The sequence below is a fragment of the Prionailurus viverrinus genome, chromosome F1, assembly GCF_022837055.1.
Source record: "Prionailurus viverrinus isolate Anna chromosome F1, UM_Priviv_1.0, whole genome shotgun sequence".
Taxonomy (NCBI): domain Eukaryota; kingdom Metazoa; phylum Chordata; class Mammalia; order Carnivora; family Felidae; genus Prionailurus; species Prionailurus viverrinus.
This window is the reverse complement of record NC_062577.1, coordinates 33,029,223-33,041,231: the sequence shown is the minus strand read 5'-3', so window position 1 is coordinate 33,041,231 and position 12,009 is coordinate 33,029,223. Positions and strand designations below refer to the sequence as shown.

The window sequence follows — 12,009 nt, the reverse complement described above, 5'->3', positions numbered from 1 at the left end:
CCCACCCCCGCCCGCAACGCTGGAGAGAGTCACAGAAGCTGGATGGTAAACACGAGCAAATATTGACAGAACTGAGAGTCAGGGTAACACCATCTGGCCCGTCTGCAGTTCAAAGGGCCTGGTCAACTGGGTTTGCATGACACAACCAGGCAGTTTCTAAAACTGAATTTTAAAACGGGCGGCTCATCAGCCGCCCCTTTGTGTTTTTGCAAAATCGCTCCCTGTACTAACTTCCTCACAGCTGTTCTTATTTCCTTTGGTAGAATTTTTTTTTTTTCATTCTTCCTAGGGAAGAGAAATCAATACAACATCTCCAGGAGGGAGGTGGTTGGTATCTCCTACTTTGATCCAAACCACGTGTTGTCTGTGTTGGGTTAATTCCAGCCTGGGTCAAGCAACTGATCGCAAGATGTTTTTGCGGGTTGTGTGCTATCTTGTGGTTGTGTGGCCGATTTCTGCCTCATACGGTGCGTATGCTTAAGATTAGTTTCTAGGGTACTTGATATCAGCCTGCGGGGTACGAAGCATGCTGTCTATGGTTTTAATGAAATTTAAGTCAATGAAATGTATTTCCTTTATTGAAAAATGTCAAATGACTTGGCCTAATGCCCTGTACTCAGTAGGGGCTTAGTAAATATTTAATGATAATTCTGCTCTATGAAGTGGGTGGTTAACTGTACCAATTTGGTACCAAAAAGTAGCAATTTCAAAATCTTGAGAGGTCTTGTCTGTTATAAACTCCAGAAATGCTATTTGGAAAGGGAATTGTATCTTCATGGTTGAATTGAATGTAATGCCCGTTATCCTTTTGAAAACAAAACTTTGGGAATTCTTGGGAAGGGGGGGATGGGGATATACATGGACATGGAATTGTACAAGGAAGGAGAATCAATAATCCAGGAAAAGGACACTCGGATGGCTGTCTAACGGGGCCTCGTCACAGCACGTGATAACGCCAAGTGAATCTGTTTTCTTTTTCCTTCCAACAGAGAACTGTCCAGAACTCCCCCCAGTGGGATATAGCATATTTGTTGCAAAGAAGGTCGAGGGACAAATTCTGGGGACTTACTTTTGTATCAAGGGCTACCACCTGGTAGGAGAGAAAACCTTTATTTGCAATGCCTCTGGGGAGTGGAATAATCCCACTCCCACATGCCAATGTGAGTTGAAATTTTGTTTCTTGTGTATCTTGTCATCTCGCTCCTCTCTTACACACCCTACCTCCCGCAGGCCGCGGTAAAACTTTGTAGGACAGGGGCGCCTGGGTGGCGCAGTCGGTTGAGCGTCCGACTTCAGCCAGGTCACGATCTCGCGGTCCGTGAGTTCGAGCCCCGCGTCGGGCTCTGGGCTGATGGCTCGGAGCCTGGAGCCTGTTTCCGATTCTGTGTCTCCCTCTCTCTCTGCCCCTCCCCCGTTCATGCTCTGTCTCTCTCTGTCCCAAAAATAAATAAACCTTAAAAAACAACTTTGTAAGACAAAAATTCTCAACTTCTGGGAATCAATTTTTAAAGCACCCCCGGGTGGAACTTCTCTTACAAGGTACATGGTCAGCTCTTGCTCAGTGTTGATTTAATTAGTTGATTAATAGAATTAATAGACTCAATCACCCCTGCAGGGAGGGAAGAATTTCTACCATATATTAAAACTGCCTTTTGAGGGGGGTCTAATTTAATATCATACTCCTTTAAAATTTTTATGTTATAGAAATCTATTTATAGAATTTCTATAACATAAAAATTGTAAATATATACAAAAGACAAAAAAGCAAAATCAGGGCATATGCACTCATCACTGAGCTTCAACAATTGTCAACATGTAACTAATCTTTTTTCTCAACGATTCTGTTTTGCATGATTATTATTTTGAAGTAAATATGTCATATTTTATTTCATCCATCATATGACTTTTGAACTGGGAAACATTTATATTCTCAATTTACAGATGTGAGAACTGAGATCCGAGTGATTTGCTCAAATTCACAAAACTCACTTGCGGTGTCTGTAGAGACAGAATAACTGGTCAATATCCTCGTTATTATTAGTATTTTTAGGAATAGTTGGGTTTGTTCTCCTTGATACCTAGAGTAAAGCACACCAAATGTTTATCCTTTATTTATACCAGCAAGTTCATCTTCTCTCCTGTTTTTTTCACGGAGGGGTTGGGGGGTGGGGGGGGGGAAGCAAAATGAAACAAAGTACAAACTGATGAGTGATGTGTCTATTCATGGAGGAAAGGGAGGGAAAAACTTGCCTCCAGCATAGGGTGAAGTATTTTCAGCACCGCTTACCAGGATGATGAACATGCCATTGATCATTTCCAGTTATGTGCTTAGTTACTTTTCGTAAGTTCAAGTGCCAACTGTCACTCTTGTGCATGACCAAGACCTTTCCTACCACACTTAGGCCAACCTAGTCCCTTCGCGTCCTGCACTGATACGATTTGGTCCCATGTAGGAGTCCCTGTTATAAAGTACAGTTTTAGTTCTGATTTCTATTCTCTCATTGAAGTCTGAGGAGGTCTAGCCTCCGCAGTGGCGGACTTTCTCCTGCTCTTTCCGATCACTTCCTGTTTTCTTCTTCAGTGGGCCACTGTCCTGACCCTGTGCTGGTGAATGGCGAACCCAGTTTCTCAGGTCCTGTGAATGTGAATGACAAAGTCACTTTTAAGTGCAATGAGAACTATATCCTCCAGGGCAGCAACTGGAGTCAGTGCATGAACGACCACACCTGGATGCCTCCCTTACCCATCTGCAAAAGCAGTAAGTGTCAGAGAAACAAGCACCAACCCAAAGACACTGACCAGAGGGACACCCTAGGCATTTGTCACATCCCTGCAATGATGTTTTCCTCTTTTTTTTTTTTTTTTTTTTGTATCTGGGAAGGGTCTGGGATCTCGGAGGAAGCCAGAAAACAAATGGAGCTCATAGAGCCAAAACTCACCTCAAATGATACATTCCAGTGAAACAAACAGCATCCAAACAATGAATACTTTATTTCCCCTCTCAAGTAGGATTCCTTTCCTACTAAGTCCAACACAGGATAGTTTGGGGCATCTGACTTTTTTGTTCGTTTGTTTGTTTCATGATAACGCCTTACAGTTCTTATTTGAAAAATACATGAAAACAGGGGAAGAGGACCATATCTCATCCATTGCAAAATTATATAAAATAAGAGTTGAGGGGCGCCTGGGTGGCTTAGTGGGTTAAGTGTCTGACTTTGGCTCAGGTGTTGATCTCGCGGTTCATGAGTTTGAGCCGCGCTTTGGGCTCTGTGCTGACAGCTCAGAGCCTGGAGCCTGCTTTGGACTCGGGGTCTCCCTCTCTCTCTGCCACTCCCCCTGCTCACACACTGTCTCTATCTCTCAAAAAAAAAATTTTTTTTTTAAAAAAGTACCTCCTCCTTCTAACGTATATTAGAAGTACCTCCTTCTAACATGGTAATTCACACTTCTCAGAGAAAATTAGTTGGAATGTGTTTGCTTCATGTCTTTTCCTATGTTTATGCATACATTTAAAATAAACAAATGCACACACACATATCTACACACGTACACACTTACAAAAATGGGACTTTGTGCTATGTATTGTTTAAATTTTTTTTTATGTAACATTATACATGGGAATCTTTTTCGATCAGTATATGTGGCTGTATCTCCTGCTTTTATTTATTTGTTTTTTCTATCTCCTGCTTTTAAAAAATAATGTGGACACACCATCAGTTATTCCATATCTCTAGTATTGATGAACGTTTGTTCTATTTCTGTATTTTTGCTATTACAAACAATGCTGAAACGAATGTTATGTATGTATAATATACATATATCTTTATGTCTGTGCTATTATTTCTGTAGGATAGATTCCTAGAATGATTGGTAAGTCACAGGATATACTTATTTGTAAAACATACTTAAAAGATCCAAGAAATTCTACTAAAAAACTTCATTCTTGGACACAAAATAAATATTGAAAAATCAATAGTATTACTTTCTCATCATTATGATGTGACTATTGAAATGTAAAAATAATTCCATTCATGAGACCTATATGAAAATTTACTGAAGGACATGGAATAAGACTTAAATAAAAGATATACCGTGGTCCTGCATGGACAGATTGGTATTGCAATGGAATTCTACCCAGAGTTTCTTTTTTTTCTTTTTTTTTTTTTAACCTTTACTTATTTTTGAGACAGAGAGAGACAGAGCATGAACGGGGGAGGGGCAGAGAGAGGGAGACACAGAATCCGAAACAGACTCCAGGCTCTGAGCTGTCAGCACAGAGCCCGACGCGGGGCTCGAACTCACGGACCGTGAGATCGTGACCTGAGCCGAAGTCGGCCGCTTAACCGACTGAGCCACCCAGGCGCCCCAAGAGTTTCAAATTTAGAGGTATAAAACAAAAAATTGAGTTTGAAATCTCCTTTGGGAGGGTACATATCTAACACTACAGATTTATTGATTTAAAGACTTATTTTTTTTCAGACTTAGTTTTTTAGAGCAGTTTTAGATTCATAATAAAACCGAGGGGACGGTATAGAGATTTCCCATACACTCCCTATCCCTGCATATGCACAGCCTCCTACACTGTCAACATCATTCACCAGATTAGTACTATTTTTTTTGTTGTTGTTGTTACCAAGGATGAACCAATGTTAATACATCATATTCCCCCCAAATCCATAGTTACCTAAGGATTCACTCTTGGTGTTTTACGTTCAGTGGGTTCGGACATGTGTGTAATGATGTATATCTATCATTATAATATCATACAGAGTTTTTCCACTGCTCTAAAAATCCTCTGTGCTCTATTTATTGGTCTCTCTACTTCCCCCGCCCATCTCAGCCATTGATCTTTTTATTGTTTCCATAGTTTTTCCTTCTCCAGAATGTCATATATTTGGAATCATATGGTATGTAGCCTCTTCAGACTGCCTTTTTTTCTACCTAGAAATATACATTTAAGGTTCCTCCATGTCTTTTCATAGCTTGACAGCTAATTCTCTTTTATCGTTGAATAATATCCCGTTTCCGGATGTACCATAAGTTTATCGATCCGATCACCTCCTGAAGGACATCTTGCTTGCTTCCAAGTTTTGACATTTATGAGGAAAGCTGCTATAGATATCGGGTGCAGGTTTTTGTGTGGATGTAAGTTTTCAACTCCTTTGGATAAATACCGAAGAGGGCGATTGTTGGCTCTTATGGGAAGAGTAGATTTAGTTTTTTTCTAAGAAACCATCAAACTGTCTTGCAAAGTGGCTGTATCATTTTGCATTCCCACCAGCAACGTAGGAGAGGCCTTGTCGCTCCACATCCTTGTCAGCATTTGGTGTTGTCAGTGTTCCAGACTGGCCATTCTAATGGTTGTATAATGGTATCTCCTTGTTTCAATTTGCATTTCCAGATGACAAATGATGTCAAGCATCTTGTCATATGCTGATTTTCCATGTGTATATGTTCTTTGATGAGGTGTCTGTTAAGGTTTGGGGCCCATTTTTTATTTATTTTTATTTTTATTATTTTAATTTAATTTTATTTTACTTTTTTAAAATGTTTTTATTTATTTTTGAGACAGAGAGAGACAGAGCATGAACAGGGGAGGGGCGGAGAGAGAGGGAGACACAGAATCCGAAGCAGGCTCCAGGCTCTGAGCTGTCAGCACGGAGCCCGATGCGGGGCTCAAACTCACGAACCGTGAGATCGTGACCTGAGCCGAAGTCGGACGCTTAACTGACTGAGCCACCCAGGCGCCCCTATTTTTTTTTTAAATTTAAATCCAAGTTAGTTAACACATAGTGTAATAATGATTTCAGGAATACAATTTAGTAATTCATCACTTACATTTAACACCCATTGCTCACACCAACAAGTGCCCTCCTTAATGCTCATCACCCATTTACCCATCCCTCTACCTAACATCCCTCCAGCAACCCTCAGTTTGTTCTCTGTATTTAAGAATCTCATGGTTTGTCTCTCTCATGTTTTTATCTCATTTTTGCTTCCCTTCCCCTATGTTTATGGCAAATTTTAAGGCTAGACAATTCCAAGATTAGCCCCTAAACAGCATTTATATTCCTCAAATTTATGGAAAGATAATGAATATAACTAATAATTACAGAAATGAATAGTAAAATTAGATACACATGTTTTACTGATCAAATTAGCAAATAAAAAAAAAGTGATTTCACCTAACATCGTTCATGATATGAGGGGCTAGTCACTGATGTCAGTGAGGAAAAGAGATATCATTCTGTAGATATATTTTGGCAGTAGCTATTAAAATAATAGGCAGCTTTTTGTTATTTTTAATTTTTTAAATTATTTTATTATAGAGAAAGAGAGAGAGCGTGAGTGGAGGAGAGGGGCAGAGGGAGAGAGAAAGAGAATCCTAAGAAGGCTCCATGCTCAGTACAGAGACTGATGCAGGGCTCGATCCCATGACCCTGGGATTATGACCGGGGCTGAAATCAAGAGATGCTCAACCAACTGAGCCACTCAGGTGTCCCAATAAGCAGTTTAAAAGCACAAACTATATGTAGCCTCTTTCAAGGAGTTAGGGGTTACTTGAAACATACATATATACTGTAGGCAGTTAAATTACAAGCATATAACATCATTATTATTAGCCTGACACAGGTTTAAAGAATTTATTTCTTTTAATCTTTTTTAATTCAGTATTTCCCATTCTAGCTCTGAAATGCAGGATCTCTGTCTTTTTGTGTTAGTTCATTGCCCAATTCTAAAGAAAGCTCCTTAGGTCCCCGAGTAAAGCAGATTCTTTTCTGCTTAGGCCCAAGATCCATATTATCTCTTTCAGTTGAAAACTGTACTCTTAAAAGTTACCAGGAGAGCCCTGTCTGTACTGGGGTTCCTTAATCAACTCATGGAAATCCTCTTTCCTTTCCTCTATACAGCTTTTGAACTCAGTTTTTGATCTTCTAAAAATTATTTATTAACTTCTCAAAGAAAACATTTGTGGTGTAGAAAAATACAGAAAATAAAACATTTAATTACCTAAAACCTACTACCCAGAAGTAATAGAGTACTTTGATATATAATTTTCAGGCTTTTTTTTCTGTTCATATACGTTGATGCATGAGTGTATTTTACAAAAATAGCATTTTATGCTATTATTATAATTACATTTCAATTTGTATGTATTATTATAATACATAGTATCACATACTATGTACTATACCAACACATACTCTTTTATGCTTTGCTGTTTTTACTCAACTATTTGGTTTGAAGGCATTTATGTTTCCATAAATATATACCTACGTAATTATTCTTCATTCACCCTTTAACCTTGATCATCATGTTTAGATGTATATAATCTCAGAGCTCAAAGGGACTTAAGAAATAATTCTGTTTAACCTGCTCATCTCATAGGTTAGGAGGGAAACCAAGAAGGATAAAATCATGGGTCGTGGAAGAGGCAGAACCCAAAATTCACAACATCTCGTACTTTGTCCAACTCTCTTTCCACAATTTTATAGACTCATCTTTCCTCCCAGTTGTATCCTGCGTTTCTGAAGCTCTCGTGTTGCACACTTCTGTCCCACAGAAAACGTCAGCCTCCATTTGAACGCCCACCATTTATCTCCACTCTTAGGGAGTTGCTACTCCCACCTCTACCTCTGGTTTAATTTTTCTTTTCTTGTACCCTGACGATCTCTACAATTTAAACTTCCTTTCCTCAAAACTCATGCCAATCAGAAAGCACTCCCCCATTCCTAATCACTCAGCGGATGAGCAGGAGAAGGCAGTCTCTCCCAGGATAAACATGATTCTGACCAGAAGGAAGTGAATGGAGAAGGTGTCCTAAGATCCTGCATAGACAGCTAAACTTAGGGGGTGCTGTTAACTGAGCGTAACTCATGACCGTCATTCCTGTTCTCCTGTTTCTCAGGAGACTGTGGCCCCCCTGGGAATCCGGCTCATGGCTATTTTGAGGGAAGAGATTTCAACTTAGGTTCGACCATTACTTATTACTGTGAAGACAGGTAAGTGTATGCAGCCTTTCAAATGTGAGATCGTGGGGCGCCTGGGTGGCTCAGTCAGTGAAGCATCTGATTTCAGCTCAGGTCATGATCTCACAGTTTGTGAGGTTGAGCCCCAGGGTGGACTCTGTGCTCTGAGTCTCTCTCTCCCTTTCTTTCTTCCCTTTCCCTGCTTGCGCACATTCTCTCTCTCTCTCTCTCTCTCTTTCTCTCTCTCACCCCCCCCCTCAAAATAAGTAAATAAAAATTAAAAAAAATTATTTAAAAAAACCCCACAAAGTGAGATCTTGCCCATTGACTGGTAGCTTTGTTGTGGGGAGTGACCCAGCCTGTGTCACCTCGTGCCCTGACTTCCTACTGCTTCAGGAGTCTGAGCTCATTCTGACGAGAGCTGCTTTGGCCACTGCCAGCTGTCCCCAATCTCTAAAAGATAGACTCATGTCTTTATCCTAAAGTATTTAGTGTATTTATCCTAAAGTATTACATTTTTTTTTCTCTTAGTTGAGACGGGGGCATCTGGGTGGCTCGGTTGGTTGAGCGTCTGACGCTTGATTTCAGCTCAGGTCATGATCCCAGGGTCATGGCCTCGAGCCCCATGTTGGTCTCTGGGCTAAGCATGGAGCCTGCTTGGGATTCTCATTTGCCCCCTCTCTCGGCCCCTCCCCTACTTGTGCACACACTCTGTCTCAAATAAAAAAAAAAAAGACAAGAGAAGATATTTAAAATGTATGTTTTTTTCTAAAGACTCTCAGCACAAAAGAAAGAGAATGGTTTATTGTCCCAGCTTGCCACCCCCCCCCCCCCCAAATCTGGTTTCCTATTTGCAGTTCTTTGAATTAAAAAATATATATCCTTTTAAAAAAAAGAAAAAGAAAGAGAATGATTTATAGAGCTTTAATACATCCTAATTAAATTCTAACCTTAATTTAGACTACCTCATCCTCTAGCTTACAGATGACCTACTCTTTCCTTGGCTTCAACCTTCTTAACTCGGGGTCATGTTGCTTCACTAGCATTTCAGTCTCATTATAAACACTCAGTGGGCATGTTTTTTTTCTGATTAAAAGCTGTATCTCCTTCCTAAGATTTATTTGAGGATTTTCTCTAGCTTTCCACTCCTTTTTAGGGAGTAGATGGCAGATGTTTTTTTAAGTTATTGAATGATGAAGCACTTTGTCCCTCACCCTCTCCACCCGACAACTGTGTGTGAACACACGTATTCAGATCTCACTGGTCCATGTTTTACAGATTGAATTATCACTTGGGTCCTCTCCACCCCCAAAAGGAGAGTGACTATAGTTGATGGCTGCTTTGTAATACTGAAATAACTTAAGCATTCATTAAGGCTCTGGGAGGTGGATCCTATCACCATATGAAATGCGGAAAACAACTATACAAAACCAACCTTAGTTGGCTGCCTTAGCCCAGATCAAAGGTGGAAAGGTTAAGTGTTGTTGCCATGCTAATGTCTGTTCAGGTACCACTTGGTGGGCACGCGGGACCAACAGTGCGTTGATGGGGAGTGGAGCAGTGCACTTCCAGTCTGTGAGTTGATCCAAGAAGCTCCCAAACCAATTCCACAGACTAAGTTTGAGCGAGTGCTTGTAAGTAGTAGGCTTTTGTCTGTCTTGTTCACAGTTGTATCTCCTGGCACATGCTCAGTAAATATCTGTTCACTGTGGGATGTTTTTGAAGAGTTGGCCTTGGCCCGATTGTAGAAGAGGGATCATAAGCTATTAATTCGTATTTTTACATGAGAAGTTCTCATTCACCACCATCATCACAAACACCTCATGAGGACGTGTTGGTAAGAGTTATTGTCTCATGGACTTTATAGAGCAAGTTTTATATACTCATGTCTTAGACTTGTATGTATTGCTGTAAAAAGTCTCTGAAATTCTTCTAGATTTTAAAAAACCCTGAACAGATCAATTTTCATTGAGATCCCTTTTATAGATCCCTCTTTTTTTTTTTTTTATTACTGGGATAACAATAAGTATACATAAGCTAGAAAAATTTAAGTGATTCATCACGTTGAATACCCAGATCAGGGACCTAAACGCTACGCATTAGCTTCGGAGTATATGGCTTCAGAGAATCTCAGTTCTTAAGCTGTAACTTACTTAAAAAAAAAAAAAAATTCTTTTTCAGCTTGCCTTTCAGGAGACGAAAGACCTTTGCAAAGCCATGCGGAACTTTATGAAAAGACTCAAGGAAAATTCCTTAACGATGGAGGAACTAAAATATTTTCTGGAAATTCAGAAAGCCGAGCTGCAGCCAAAAAATGATGCCCTGACATTATAGCTGAGCAGGCTGGGTCATAGAAAAGCACCCTATGAATAAACCTTCTTCTTGGTTCTAAAACCGGTTTCAGATTTTTCTCTCATTAGACTGAAACACAGCTTCACTGTACAGTAACCAACTATAGTTGCATAAAGCACCTTGTGTGTATGTGTGTGTGAGAGAGAGAGAGACAGAGAGAGAGAGAGAGACAGAGACAGAGACAGAGGCAGAGAGAGAGTATGTGAAAGTGTGAGCGTGTGTGTGCTGCTCTTACGTGGTGGTTGTCTGTTTAAGACCAGAATTTAGCAGCACATCAATGGGGGAGTGAAGGATTTAATTTCCAGTCCGTAAGGAGAATGGGAAGCTCAGATCCCAGCTAGGGGGATGCCTCATAGTTTAATGAGACGCAAATGGTGAGGCACAAAATAACCTCAAATTAACCAACACTTATGAGGCAAAAATTAACCTCTCAATTTGAGAAAACAGACTCCGAACAATTATATCCTTAAAACGACCTATTGAGACAAAAGTAGAGTTAGGACCTAAACTGTGTCTTCTGAGTCTCCCCTATATCCTGTTTACGGAACCACGTTTCTAAATCTTCTGCAGTAATATTGCTTACCACATTTAGATGAAACCCAGCCCGGCATCGGAAATTTGAGATGGTGAAAAATAAGTGAACGTATTTTCTTCTCCTTTTTTTCTTTTTCTTTTTTTTTTTTTTGAGGGCAGAATAAGCAAGAATCCTAAGGTTTTCTTACCAAGATGTCATACTGCCATGATATGACAAACTTCTCCCATCTCTCACTTTGTTCTCTACCAAAACACATAGGAAACCTGGATAAAATACAAAGAAAACGCCTAAGAGAGCTTGAACTAACGGAACATCCCTCGGTGTAGTTATGAAGGAGAATAAGACCTCGGAATAAGAAACTCTCAAGTAGCCCGCAGTCTATTAATAGACACAAGATGATAGACGCATATCATCCATTCAGGGTGGTTAGAATGTAATAAACACTTTTCACAGAAGAATGTGCCATGGGAGCTCAGCGTCCAGGAGGAGGCCTCCTGTCTGGGAGGAAGTGGAGGCAGGAAAATTGTTAAGAAAAGTCACGGTTAGGTGGGCCTTTAAAAGTGAGTAGAATTGGGGGGCCTGGGTGACTCCGTTGGTTAAGCATCCAACTCTTGATCTCAGCTCAGGTCGTGACCCGAGGGTCGTGAGATCGAGATTAAGACTCTCTCCCTCCCCCTCTCCCCAACTCGTACACACACTCTCTTTCTCAAAATAAATAATTTAAAAAAAAAAACTGAGGAGGATTGAGAGATGAAAATTAAGGAAGGGGACGTGGCAAGTTGAAAGAAGGTTTGGGAAATATAGCAAGAGAGTCGTAAAGAGTCTTAAGCTTCTGAACCAAGTAAACCCACTCCTCAGATTAGTCTAACTCGGGCAAAATGATTTTTTAATTTGAAGCCGCTCATTCTGTTATTGCTTATACTGTCTATACTAGTGAGACCTTGTGAACACCTGAAATGTCAAATCTTAGGAAAATGTTTTAGTAAGTTATGGCATACCAAATGTAACGCAACCTTCGATGGTGTTATGATCAGAAAATCTTAAAAATATAATCCTAAGTAAAAGTAGAATACATAATATTAAGTACTTATGATCGCATTTATGTAAAACCTTTATTCTTGTAGAGAAGGGCCAGGCGATAGCAAGGCACAA

General features: G+C 40.1%; 1 protein-coding gene across 1 annotated transcript; it reads left to right on the top strand.

Moving 5' to 3' along the window:
* Window positions 1-299: 299 nt before the first annotated feature.
* C4BPB (complement component 4 binding protein beta) lies at window positions 300-10,330 on the top strand. The gene is made up of 6 exons (XM_047841419.1): window positions 300-467; window positions 990-1,160; window positions 2,582-2,758; window positions 7,910-8,003; window positions 9,478-9,604; window positions 10,152-10,330. Exons 1-6 carry the CDS (start codon window positions 410-412, stop codon window positions 10,302-10,304), a joined length of 780 nt encoding a protein of 259 aa, XP_047697375.1. The 5' UTR covers window positions 300-409; the 3' UTR covers window positions 10,305-10,330.
* The last annotated feature ends 1,679 nt before the right edge of the window (window positions 10,331-12,009 follow it).